This window comes from Apis florea, unplaced genomic scaffold (assembly GCF_048593485.1).
Source record: "Apis florea isolate Af1SG1 unplaced genomic scaffold, ASM4859348v1 contig_3758_pilon, whole genome shotgun sequence".
Lineage (NCBI taxonomy): Eukaryota > Metazoa > Arthropoda > Insecta > Hymenoptera > Apidae > Apis > Apis florea.
Genome location: NW_028256839.1, coordinates 1,187,132 through 1,199,529, shown reverse-complemented (window position 1 = coordinate 1,199,529; position 12,398 = coordinate 1,187,132). Strand labels below are relative to the sequence as shown.

Genomic DNA, 12,398 nt, shown 5'->3' with positions numbered 1-12,398 from the left:
AATCTTCAACGTAATTTTATAATATTTATATGTTGGAAATATATGCTACAATTATTTAAACTAATTTAAATATATCCTAACATTTATGATATCTTTACCATTTTTCTTACTTTTGCTAAAAAAAACTATTATCTTTTCGTGATATTTTATGATTAATAATGCTTTACAATAATCATAAAAAAATAAATCAATATTTTAAGATTATTGTAAAAAAATCATTATCTATTATTGATAAAAAAATAGATACATAGAATTATAAATAGAATATTTCAAATATTTATGAATATAATTATAATAGATTATTCAACTTCTCTAAGTTTATCAAAAAACCGATAAGTGATAATGCGCATTTATATATATGAATACATGAATCATCGTAATATTTATTTATTTATTCTATCTTCTTAATCAATTTTTAATCGAAAATTAAAAAAATGAAATTTATAAATTCTTTTTAATTTTTAAGATTTAAATATATTTTTATATTTGTATATTGCAAATATAAATTTATGTATGAAATAAAAAATTTAACAAAAAAATCAATCTTTTATAAATAAAATATAAAAAGAAAAAGAATTAGTACCTAATTTTAGTTGTGTTTAATATTTAATTGTGGGGATAAAAATTGTATGAATGTAATTTTTATGAAAATTTTTAAAAATTTAAAAATCTTTTAAAAATTTCAAAATTAAAAAAATAATAATAAATCAGAATTAAACTCTTTTATTTTCTTATGAATTATTATCTATTTCAATTTCAACAAAACCTCATAATAAAAAATAATTAATTTATTTTATATATAAAATAATTCGTATAAAAAAAAATTTTTACGAATATTTAAATAAACTAAACTCTTTTGAAACTTATGTATGTATTTTTTATTTAGAAAAATAATTACCATGTTTCTACAATTTTTTTCTAACGATATATATAAATTTATATGTGATATCTATTAAAGTTCTTGCAAAAAAAATTATTATTTTTGGTCCCATTATTGTTTTTAAACTACTTATAAATAAGATATAGAAAGAAATAAATAACAATTAAACTGAATCATTGCAAATGAGTATAGTTGCTTCATTTCCAAATTTAAATTCATATATGCTTTAATTTTTAATTTCGCTTGCTATCTTAACTCATACATACAGACAATGAAATATTCAATAAATAAAAAATATATCAATTAAGAAATCTTTTATTCATTTTCATCATTATCTTTCATTTTTCATTTTTATAGTATAGTATATTATAGTATATCTATATAGTATATTATACATATCGAATTTATATTTTTCCATTTTGGATATTCATCATAATTCATCTATAATCAAAAAATAAAAAATTGAAATATTTATAATTAATCAATAATTGAATTTAATTCATTTATTTTTAAAATATTATCTAATGAAATAATTAGTATTAAATTTAATAATTAGTATTAAATTTAAAGGAAATTTAAATTTTTATATGTACAATTATACAGCAAAAATACATGTATCTGAATTATTCGTTTATTCATTTGGTAATAGATAAATTTAAAGTTATCATTGATACTTCATTATTCTATTCATTAAAAATAAAAACTGGTTTTATTTCAGATATTTATTTTAAATAAAATATAAATTTACATTTTTCATTATAAATGAATCATTTAGAATACACATCCAAAATTAAAAATTTAAATTTATTATACTTTTAAATTTATAAATTATTATATAAAATATAATATCAATTTATTATATAAATTTTTTCCAATATTTAAAAACATTATATATGTAATCTTTTATTATTATTATTATTAAATTTTAAAAAAAAAATTTGTATGATTTGCGATTTTTTTTTTAATTTTTATAAATTATATGCCATTAGGATTTTTATCCAATCTCATTGAATAATAAAAATACAAATACGCAAATTATTATAATATACATATCATCGGAAAAATCCAAAATCCAAAAATGTAAAATTTTGTATGCAAATAATTTTTAAATTACTGAATTTTGATAGTTAATACTGTCATTTTCGGATTATGCACATCAAATTTTTATTCTAAAAAAAAAAAAAATGCAAAAAAAATCTAAGAATTTGAATATTTTTCTTAAAATTTAACCAATCTTTTTGATAGTCATATGTAAATCATATATAAGTTATATATTTTTATTTCATGAATATCTTATTATTTTTTCATGAATGGATATTTTTGTTACATATTTAAATATTTGAATAAATATAGAATAGTTAAATAATAAACATTAATTTCGAAGAAACAAAAAATCTTGCTAAGATTTGATGTTAAAAAAAAAATGAATTCGATTAATTGTTTTATGCTACTATTTGTGTATACGTATATTAAAAATATTGATTTTCAATTTCTTAATGTTTATTACACATATTATATATATATATATATATATAAAATAATAATTTTTAAAATAAAGTAAGTTACAATATATTTTTATCATAACATATCCAATATACAACAATTAAAAATAAAAATATATATAATAAATATTTAATTATATTAATATTTTTTTTAAGAAAGAGAGGGTTATTATATCACTATTAAATATTTTATTTAATAATATTTGTTAGAATAGAAAATTTAATAAATAAATAATAACTCAAATTAAAAGAAATGAAGCGTATACACATTATATACATGTCAAGAAATATATATATCTTAAAAACAAATATTAACTATTTAGTTATATCTATTTACTAAAATTATAAAATTACAGAATCGATAATAAAAATTATATTTCAATGTTAAATGTTTATATAAGTTGGTACTTCTGAAATTTATCAGTTGTTCAAGAAGCCATAAATCGACGAAAAGTACTACCTAACGCAAACGAAATATAGAAGATTAGATCGAATTTAATTTAATATTATATATTTAAATTAAATATATATAAATTAATTAAATGATATTTTATCACTAGCATTGTATAATATTAATATATAAATGAATAAAAAATAATTTAATTTATTATCAGAAACATTTTATAATTCGTAACTTAATATGTAAATATATAATCTATTATATCAGTGTAAATTATAAAATATTAATATTAAATATCTTAAAATATTAAATTATAATTATTATAATTATTTACTTATTAAAATTTATACAATTTTTATCTTTTTAAAATAATAATATAAAATATTTTTTCCATACGTTAAAAAAAAGTCATATAAATTATACATATATATTATTCCATTTTTAAACACAATTATATTATGGACAAACCTGTATCATCAGATATTGTACTCATTGCGGGTAATTCTCATCCAGAATTGGCTAATCTCATTGCCAAGTAGGTTTTCATAAATATATGTCATAATAATTTATACAATAATAATTTATTAATTGATTAATTTATAATTAACTGTTTTATTTTATAGTCGATTAGGTGTTAAACATGGAGGATGTTCTGTATATCATAAATCAAATCGTGAAACCATGGTTGAAATTGGAGATTCTGTAAGAAGTAAAGATCTCTATATTATACAAACAGGGACAAAAGATGTAAACAATAATATAATGGAGCTTCTGATTATGGCATATGCATGTAAAACTTCTTCAGCAAAAAATATTGTTGGTGTCATTCCATATTTACCTTATTCAAAACAATGCAAAATGCGTAAACGAGGATGTATAGTTTCTAAACTATTAGCAAAAATGCTTTGTAAAAGTGGTTTAACACATATAATTACAATGGATTTGCATCAAAAAGAAATTCAAGGATTTTTTGACGTACCAGTGGATAATTTGCGAGCTAGTCCATTTTTATTGCAGTATATTCAAGAATCTGTACGTAAAAAATACCACTAAAAATAATCATTATAGATTTTTTTAATTTTGAGTTTTATTTAATCAGATACCAGACTATCACAATTCAGTGATAGTTGCAAGAAATCCTGGTAGTGCAAAGAAGGCTACTAGTTATGCAGAAAGATTACGTTTAGGAATAGCAGTAATTCATGGAGAGCAACGAGAAGCAGAATCAGACATGAACGATGGACGTTATTCTCCACCTGCATTAGCTTCACGAACAATGGAAGTTGGTGTTGGTGTACCAATGCATCCTGCTAAAGAAAAACCTCCAATTAATGTTGTGGGAGATGTAGGTGGGCGTATAGCTATTATGGTGGTATGTAGATTTAATAATATAAATATATATATATATATAAAAATTAAAAAATAAAGAAATTATATAATTTATATGAATTATGTAAAGAGAATTTTATATTTTAGGATGATATGATAGATGATGTTCAATCTTATGTAGCTGCAGCAGAAGTTCTTAAAGAAAGAGGAGCATATAAAATTTATGTTTTAGCTACACATGGACTTTTAAGTTCTGATGCTCCAAGATTAATAGAAGAATCTCCAATTGATGAGGTATTTTATAGTCTATCTAAAAATGTGCATGCATATGAATATATATTTACATATATAATAATAATTGGTTAAATTTTAAAATTTTCGAGAATTAGCTTTAAAATTAATGAATGTATTTTGATAATATTATTTTTTCCAGGAATTAATTCAACAAAATGAGTTTAGTTTGATAATTTAAAAAAATAGATATAAGAATTGGTATCTAGAAAAAATAAAATAAGCAGTATATTGAGTAGCGATCAAGAACTGATACATTAAAAAAATACTGTAAGATAAAAAAATTATATAATAAAGAAAATTTTACTTTTTGTAAGTTTTTAAAAGATTTATGAAAAAAATATCAATGTAGTGTTGATATTTGTCAATTAAAATGAATACACGATATTTAAACTAATCTTATTACTTAGTTAATAAATTAATATTATCAATAGTTATCAATAATAATTTAATTACTAATAAAATTAATCTGATTTATATTGTGTTTTGAATTCATTTTAATTAGAAAAATTTTTGCTGTTCATTGTTATTTTTTCATAAAGACAAAATTAAAATTACAGAAAGTTTTTTGTTATATAATTATTCATATTTTCATGATATTGAAAAATTTTTCGAAGTTGCGATTCTTGACCGTTGCTGCTTGATTTTGTTATATATAAATGGTTATAGCTATTTCGTTTCTTTTCCTATTTATTGTATTTGAACTGAAGTTCGAAGTACTAATATAAATAGAAGAAACTTGGGAATGAATCTTTGAAATTTTTTTAAAATTTAACCAAACATTGTTATGTATTTTTTAAAATTAAATCTATAATTATTATTTTTAGGTTGTTGTTACAAATACAGTTCCTCATGATGTTCAAAAAATGCAGTGTCCAAAAATAAAGACTGTTGATATCAGTATTTTGCTGGCAGAGGCTATTAGGCGTATTCACAATAAAGAATCTATGTCATATTTATTTAAAAATGTCACTTTAGAAGATTAAAAACTATGATAAAATATTATGATAATACATTTTAAATATACTGAGAGTTTCTACATTCAAGGACCATATAACAAAACATATCTATTGAATTTTGTTTATTATTTTATTTTAAGAAAAATTGATCATGCTAGTCCCATTTAATTTAGATATAATTAAATTGCTTCATAATTTCCATATACATTTATAAGTTTTTATGTAGCTTAGAATTGATAATTGATAAGTTTATGTAATATATATATATAAAAATTTTGATTTTTATTTTAATTGTATATTTTGATCTATAAAATCTATAAGATTTATATTGCATACTTGAAAAGTATATTTGAAGATAGAATAATAAATATTATTTTAATGTATAATAACAAAAATTTAATAAAAAATAAAACAAAAGTCTTTTTTTCTTTTAACTTAAATATGATTATTATATATATATATATATACATGGTTACTAAACATTCGGATTAAAGCAAATAAATCAATAAAAACGTTGCTATAACAACAGATCAAATATAATTTTAAAGTCAACAAACAATTTCTTAAAATTGCTTAAAATTTTTTAAATATTTTAAGCTTTTCAGAATGTCTGTGGAAACTCCGAATTATGAATTGACTAGGATTTGTGTTATGTTGCAATCAGAAGTAAAAAAACGACGAATACAAGGTTTAAAAGAAATTTTTAAATTATTAGAATTAAAACAATCTGAAAATGAAATATTGCAATTATTTGATATTATTAATAAATCATTGTTGAGAATTTTAAATGATTCTGTAGAAGAGTGTCGTGATCGAACATTGGAAATTATAAAATTATTTATAATTAATTTAAAACCGAATGATAAATACATCATGTATTTACTTCCAATTTTATCTAAAAGATTAGGTTCTTCTGAACAAATAGAAACTTCAGAAGAAGTTCGATTAAAGTGCGTTATATTATTGAAAATAATAATATTGAAATATGAAAATTTATTAGCATCATATATTGATGATTTGACAAAAATCTTAGTACAAACTGTAGCAGATAATTATCCACTTGTTAAAAGAGAAAGCTGTGATTGTATATCTGAATTTGCAAAAAATTTATCAAGATATTTCTATACACAATCTCAAAATTTTGTAAAACCAATTTTGAATAATTTTACACATCAACACTATAGAATTAGAGTTGCTTCTGTAAAAACGATAGGAGATTTAATTCTATATGGGAATACTAATAAGTCTATAGAAGAGGTAACTACATTTTTAGCAGGACGATTGTTTGATCAAAATGGTCTCGTAAGAATAGGTATTTCATTATTTTATATATATATATATATATACACACACACACATATATATACTATTTATATTCATTATTATGATTCTTTGTTTTAATAAAGTTATTAAAATTATTCACAGCTGTAATAGAAGTATCAGGTTGTTGGCTTTTGAAATTAAGAGATCGATATAGTTGGTGGCACAAAATTCTTCCATTACTTTTAACAGGTCTTCATGATGAATTAGAAGAAATTAGACAAAAAAGTGCTACCTTTTGGGATGCTGTAGGACAATTGTATATAGAAGAAAATCAAAATGATGAAAAATTAAAAAATAAATTAGATTTTCTTACCAAAAATCCTCATCATTATCCTAATGGTATGTTTTATAATATATTATAGATATTTATATTTATATTATTATAAATTTTTTGCAGTTATTAGACCAAATTTAGGATGCCGTATGATAGCACAGCAATGTTTCAGTAAATTGATAAATGGAATTAGCTTAGAATTAGAAGATTGGATTGCAGACATAAGAGTACGAACTGCACAGTTACTTTGTGTATTTATTTTAAATATAGAAGAAGATGTAATACAGCATATTGGAAAACTTTTACCTCCTATGTATCGGTAAATATATATACTAAATTATATAAATTAATTATTAATAAATAATTATTATAATTATATTTCTAACTTATAATTTTTTATTAGAGCTTGTAATGATGAAGACAATAGAGTTGTAGAAAATGTAGAAAGAGCAGCAGAATATTTAGGATATTTTGTATCACCAAGAATCTATTGTAATTTGATAATTCCTACTCTTGAAGAAATTCCATCTGTAGGTCACTTAAAAGTATTTTCTGCAATTTTAAAAAGTAGTGAACGTTGTATGCTCTTTCCATTATTAGAAAATATTGGAAAATTCTTACAACAGCCATATATCTGTCAAAGTAAAAAAGGAACATATCAGAAACAAATAATTTCTTGTTGTTCTTCTTTAATTTCAGTATGTAAAGAGGTTTGTTTGTTTGTTTGTTTGTTAGAGAGATTTTTAAGTTTTAAATTGTTTATGTTATTTATAATATATTTAAAATTTTTTAGGACTGTAAGATTATATCAAAGGAATTATTTATAATAATATTCACTGTTTTATCTATGACACAAGAAAATTTGATAAAATTAGAAGCACAAAAATTATTAAATATTCTTGCTAATATTAATTCATTTGATAATGTTATAGAATTCTATTATAAAAATATTGATCAATTATTTTCAATATTTACTGATTATAAATCATGGTCAATTCATGATTCAGAATCTCAAATTTTTTGTGCATGTTTAATTTATATGAAACAAATTTTGGCTTATAATATAAACCTTATTTTACCAATTTTGAAAGAAACTATGACAAATGATGCTGATCCTGAACTGAGATTGAAACATTTTATTTTATTATCAGAATATTTTAATCAGGGATCTTTAAGCGAAATTATGGATTTGAAATTTTCTAATCAATTTTTAAAAGATTGTATACTTCCTGGATTAATTTGGAGTGCAGGAAAAACTGCTGAAGCTATACGTACCGCAGCAGTTTCTTGTTTATGTACTTTCTTAGATAAATATGAAAAAGATTCTATAATGAAGGAAACTATAAATTGTGATGAACAAAATATTTGTTTAATACTTGATGAAATAATTCCTATTTTAATTAGTCTTGCAGATGATAATTCTAAGAAAAGTAGATTTTATTCTTTGCAAGCTATGTATCTAATAATGTGTATTAGAAAACAATTTGATAATCTCACAGAAGAATATGTACATAAAATATATCCTGTACTTCTGAAAAGACTTGATGATGGATGTGACGATGTTAGATTAATATCATTAGAAGCTTTAACAGAAGTTTGGAATGCAATACCTAAGAATTACGATTTACATTTTAATAAAGGACATATAGATATTTTATATACTACAATTATAATATATTTGGATGATCCAGAAAATGAATTTCGAAACATTGTATTAGGTAATAAAATATTTAAATCAAAAATATATTTCAATGTGATATTATATTATAATATATTTTATTTATTAAATGTTTTTAAACATTTTTATTTTATTAAATGTTTTTAAATATTTTTATTTTATTAAATGTTTTTTAGGTAGTTTAAAAGAGTTAGCCAAAGTACATCCAGAATTATTATATCAAAAACTTCAAAAGTGTAAGATGAATTTTAAAAATCAAATGGGGATAGAAATATTAATAGAACATTGTCAATGTATTTTAAGAAATAAGTAAAATTAATTATTATATAAAAATATTGTATTAAATATTATATTAGTTTTGATGTATAATTATATTAATATATCAAATAAAATATTATATATATATATTATATTATTTATTATAAATTCATATTAATAATTCATTTATTTATTCAAAATTTTTTTTAATAATATATTTAATTTTAAGGTTAAATTAATATTTTTTATCAAAAGTTACAATGTAATAAAAATATAATTCATGTAAAATTTGTTATTTAATTTGTTTAATACATTATTAACAAATAAAAACAAACTTATTTATATAAAAACGCGGGAAAATAATTTATAAATTTAAAAAACATACAAAATTTATAAGAAATTTTGAATATTTAAAAAAATAAAAAATTAGAATAATTAAAACAATACATTTAATAAAATTAGAATATTTCTTTTTCATAAAATACTATTTTTTTTTCAAAATCATTATAACAAATAAATACAAGGAAAACTTAACCTCAAAAACTATTAAAACAGGAAGTATCCGCCCTTTTGGAATCGCCATATTGTCCATGTCTTCCGCTTTCAGAGGCAAATCACAAAAGGGGTGGCAAACAGGATTAAGGAATTGCCAATAATTCTGTGCAAGTTTTGATTTCCTAAGCTTCATCTTATTATTTTATAATTATAGTAAGTACACACACACATATTGCTTAAACATTCTATTTCTTTAACTATAAAATATTTTTCATAAACTTTTTTAACTTCATAAATCCATCTAAACATTTTTTACCTTTCTGTCACTTTCTCATTATCTTCTTAATACATTATTCATTATTATTTTAATCGAATAATTATTTAATATTTTTTTCAAATTTGTTAACATTATAAAAATGTATAAAAAATATAAAAATGTGTATAATTTATAATTAATTTTTCAATATTTGAATTTTCTAAAAATATTTTCTAGTAGCATATCTATATGGTGATTTATGTACGTCACAGAATATATATAAGTATTGATATTCGAATTTTGAAAATTAGTTACAGATAAAATTATTATAACGTTATATTAATTACTTTTATTTAAATTATTTATTAATTATTAATTGAAATTAATAATTATTTCTATTATTCATTTCATGATACAGTAAATTTTTAACTTAAAATATTTTTATTAAATAAATATTCATAAAGTTTATCATATATCAAAATACATGATGTCAAATATAGTACTAAAATATAATATAAAATAATTATTGAAACTCTTTATTTATATAATATTTCAGCTTTAATATATTTTTTTTAATTAATGTATTTTTGTCATTAGTAAATATGTCAGAACTTAATACTGATCACGTTGACTCTGTAGAAGAAGAATTGGAAGTGGAATCTAATTACAAACCTCCACCAGAAAAAACAATAGAACAAATTTTAGAAACGGATAAAGAAGATGAAAGTTTACGTAAATATAAAGAAACACTTTTAGGAGAAGCCAAATCTGGAGGTATTGTTGTAGGTACGTATTTCATTAAATATTTAAAATAAATTATCTGAAAGAAAAATAAATAAAATGATGATGGTCTAAAATTTTATAGATCCAAATGATCCTAGAAAAGTAATAGTAAAGAAATTAGCACTTTGTGTAGCAGATCGACCAGATATGGAATTAGATTTAACAGGTGATCTATCTCAATTAAAAAAACAAACATTTGTAATAAAAGAAGGTGTTAGTTATAGAATCAGAATTGATTTCATTGTTCAACGTGAAATTGTGCATGGTTTAAAATATGTTCAAAAAACTTATCGTCTTGGAGTACCAGGTAAATTTTCATATTGAAAATATTGATTATATTTTAAAATTTTCAATACTAATTCAATATTAAATTATGTTTATTTTATGAATTATTAATATATTTTAAATTATAATTTTAATTTTATATTTCTCTCTTTAATGCTTTCTTTCCTAGGTGTTACAGGTACTTTTAAAATACTATATTATTATATGTATGGATCTAATTTGTTTATTATTAATATTTTTATCATATTATCTTTTTAGTGGATAAAATGATGCATATGGTGGGTTCTTATCCACCAAAAACAGAAATCCAATCGTATACTACTCCAACAGAGGATGCACCAGCTGGAATGGTGGCACGTGGTTCTTATAGTGTAAGCTCCTTGTTTACTGATGATGACAAACATGAACATCTTAAGTGGGAGTGGTCATTTGAAATTAAGAAAGACTGGAAAGAATAAACTTCCTTTCATAATAGGAAGCTGTACAACGATCGCAATTAAAATAAGAATGCCAAAAGGGACTCTAATTTTTATAGATATTCAGTCATACTGCGATGCCATAACTGTATTTTTTAAGTAATAAGAGAAAGAGTAACATTGATATTTATTTAGATACTTTTCTTAAATCGTAAACCTTAAAAGCGAATAATTGTGTACATGAATATATACATATATACACGCACATACAAAAATATGTATATGTGCATATATATTTACATATACATATATATGTAAATACGTGTATACACATACATATCTAATCACGTAGATTCTATTTTATAATCATTTAAATTGTGCACATCAATCAGTATTGAATTGCCTTTATACTGTTGTTATCTGTACACTCTTTTTAAATGTTTTCATTAAGATCTTTTAATATTATATTCTTAATATTTTTACTAAAGATTATTCTTTTTTGGTTCAAATTTCTTAATATATTTTTACTAACAAAAATTAATGACAAAAAATTATTATTATAATTTTAAGTAATTTATCTTTTAGCATATAAAGTCAAAAACATTTGAGAATGTTAGAAAAAATTAAATTTGCATATATATATATACTATTAATATAGAAAATTTTAATGGTGCACTTTAAATATCTAATTTTTTATGTATTTGTTATTTTAATTATATTCATTATATTCATACAGTTTTAAATTGTTTTGGAACATAAAATAATTTTCTAATATAAAACTTTTTTTTTATAATCATTTATGTACTATGAAATTATAAATTTAAATCGTAAAATAATTTTTTAAAATTTATAATATGAAATAATTCTTTTATAAAGTATAATTCTTTAGAAGTAATTTTATAATGTAAATTAATAAGAATTGCAATAAGTATTGCAATCATAATTGTAAAATACAATAAAAATAAGAAGCTTTCCAGTTATAGTTTAAAAAAGACAAATTTAGTATAAAAATTTTTCTTTTCCGTTTTTCTTTATTATGCATAATATGATATAATATTATATATAATATAATATGCATTTAATGAATCCCCTTTTAAAGTTATGTATAATATAATATTAAATTTTAATTAAAGGGACCCAAATTTATTATAAAAAAATGTGTTGTTATCCAATTTTTTATCATTTATATTTTCTATAGAAATAATAATTAATGAACTAAAATTGATATTTTTTTTCTATTTGTTGTTTAATATCACACTATATTAGTAA

General features: G+C 20.2%; 3 protein-coding genes across 4 annotated transcripts; all 3 read left to right on the top strand.

Moving 5' to 3' along the window:
- The first annotated feature begins 2,785 nt into the window (after positions 1 to 2,785).
- LOC100863705 (phosphoribosyl pyrophosphate synthase-associated protein 2) lies at positions 2,786 to 5,778 on the top strand. The gene is made up of 5 exons (XM_003697594.4): positions 2,786 to 3,317; positions 3,406 to 3,814; positions 3,882 to 4,154; positions 4,259 to 4,405; positions 5,230 to 5,778. Exons 1-5 carry the CDS (start codon positions 3,241 to 3,243, stop codon positions 5,386 to 5,388), a joined length of 1,065 nt encoding a protein of 354 aa, XP_003697642.1. The 5' UTR covers positions 2,786 to 3,240; the 3' UTR covers positions 5,389 to 5,778.
- Positions 5,779 to 5,853: 75 nt separating this feature from the next.
- On the top strand, positions 5,854 to 9,041 carry LOC100869842 (rho GDP-dissociation inhibitor). Of its 2 annotated transcripts, none has more exons than XM_086914960.1 (6): positions 5,854 to 6,673; positions 6,787 to 7,023; positions 7,082 to 7,277; positions 7,362 to 7,656; positions 7,752 to 8,676; positions 8,813 to 9,041. In XM_086914960.1, the coding sequence occupies exons 1-6, from the start codon at positions 5,968 to 5,970 to the stop codon at positions 8,947 to 8,949; spliced, it is 2,496 nt and encodes an 831-aa protein (XP_086771086.1). In that variant the 5' UTR covers positions 5,854 to 5,967; the 3' UTR covers positions 8,950 to 9,041. The 2 variants fall into 2 exon arrangements, with proteins under 2 accessions (XP_086771086.1, XP_012347438.3); XM_012491984.3 differs by having other exon boundaries at positions 5,855 to 6,673; positions 7,362 to 7,668.
- A 156-nt stretch (positions 9,042 to 9,197) lies between these two features.
- On the top strand, positions 9,198 to 12,127 carry LOC147656473 (rho GDP-dissociation inhibitor 2-like). Its single transcript, XM_012492086.3, has 4 exons — positions 9,198 to 9,602; positions 10,243 to 10,431; positions 10,511 to 10,735; positions 10,972 to 12,127. The coding sequence occupies exons 2-4, from the start codon at positions 10,248 to 10,250 to the stop codon at positions 11,169 to 11,171; spliced, it is 609 nt and encodes a 202-aa protein (XP_012347540.1). The 5' UTR covers positions 9,198 to 9,602; positions 10,243 to 10,247; the 3' UTR covers positions 11,172 to 12,127.
- The last annotated feature ends 271 nt before the right edge of the window (positions 12,128 to 12,398 follow it).

Coding starts and splice junctions, on each gene's coding strand:
- LOC100863705 (XM_003697594.4), top strand. CDS start 3,241: ATGGACAAACCTGTATCATCAGATATTGTACTCATTGCGGGTAATTCT. Junction 3,815..3,881: donor TGCAGTATATTCAAGAATCT/GTACGTAAAAAA, acceptor TTATTTAATCAG/ATACCAGACTATCACAATTC. Junction 4,155..4,258: donor GGCGTATAGCTATTATGGTG/GTATGTAGATTT, acceptor TTTATATTTTAG/GATGATATGATAGATGATGT.
- LOC100869842 (XM_012491984.3), top strand. CDS start 5,968: ATGTCTGTGGAAACTCCGAATTATGAATTGACTAGGATTTGTGTTATG. Junction 6,674..6,786: donor AAATGGTCTCGTAAGAATAG/GTATTTCATTAT, acceptor AATTATTCACAG/CTGTAATAGAAGTATCAGGT. Junction 7,024..7,081: donor TCCTCATCATTATCCTAATG/GTATGTTTTATA, acceptor AATTTTTTGCAG/TTATTAGACCAAATTTAGGA.
- LOC147656473 (XM_012492086.3), top strand. CDS start 10,248: ATGTCAGAACTTAATACTGATCACGTTGACTCTGTAGAAGAAGAATTG. Junction 10,432..10,510: donor ATCTGGAGGTATTGTTGTAG/GTACGTATTTCA, acceptor AAAATTTTATAG/ATCCAAATGATCCTAGAAAA. Junction 10,736..10,971: donor TTATCGTCTTGGAGTACCAG/GTAAATTTTCAT, acceptor TTATCTTTTTAG/TGGATAAAATGATGCATATG.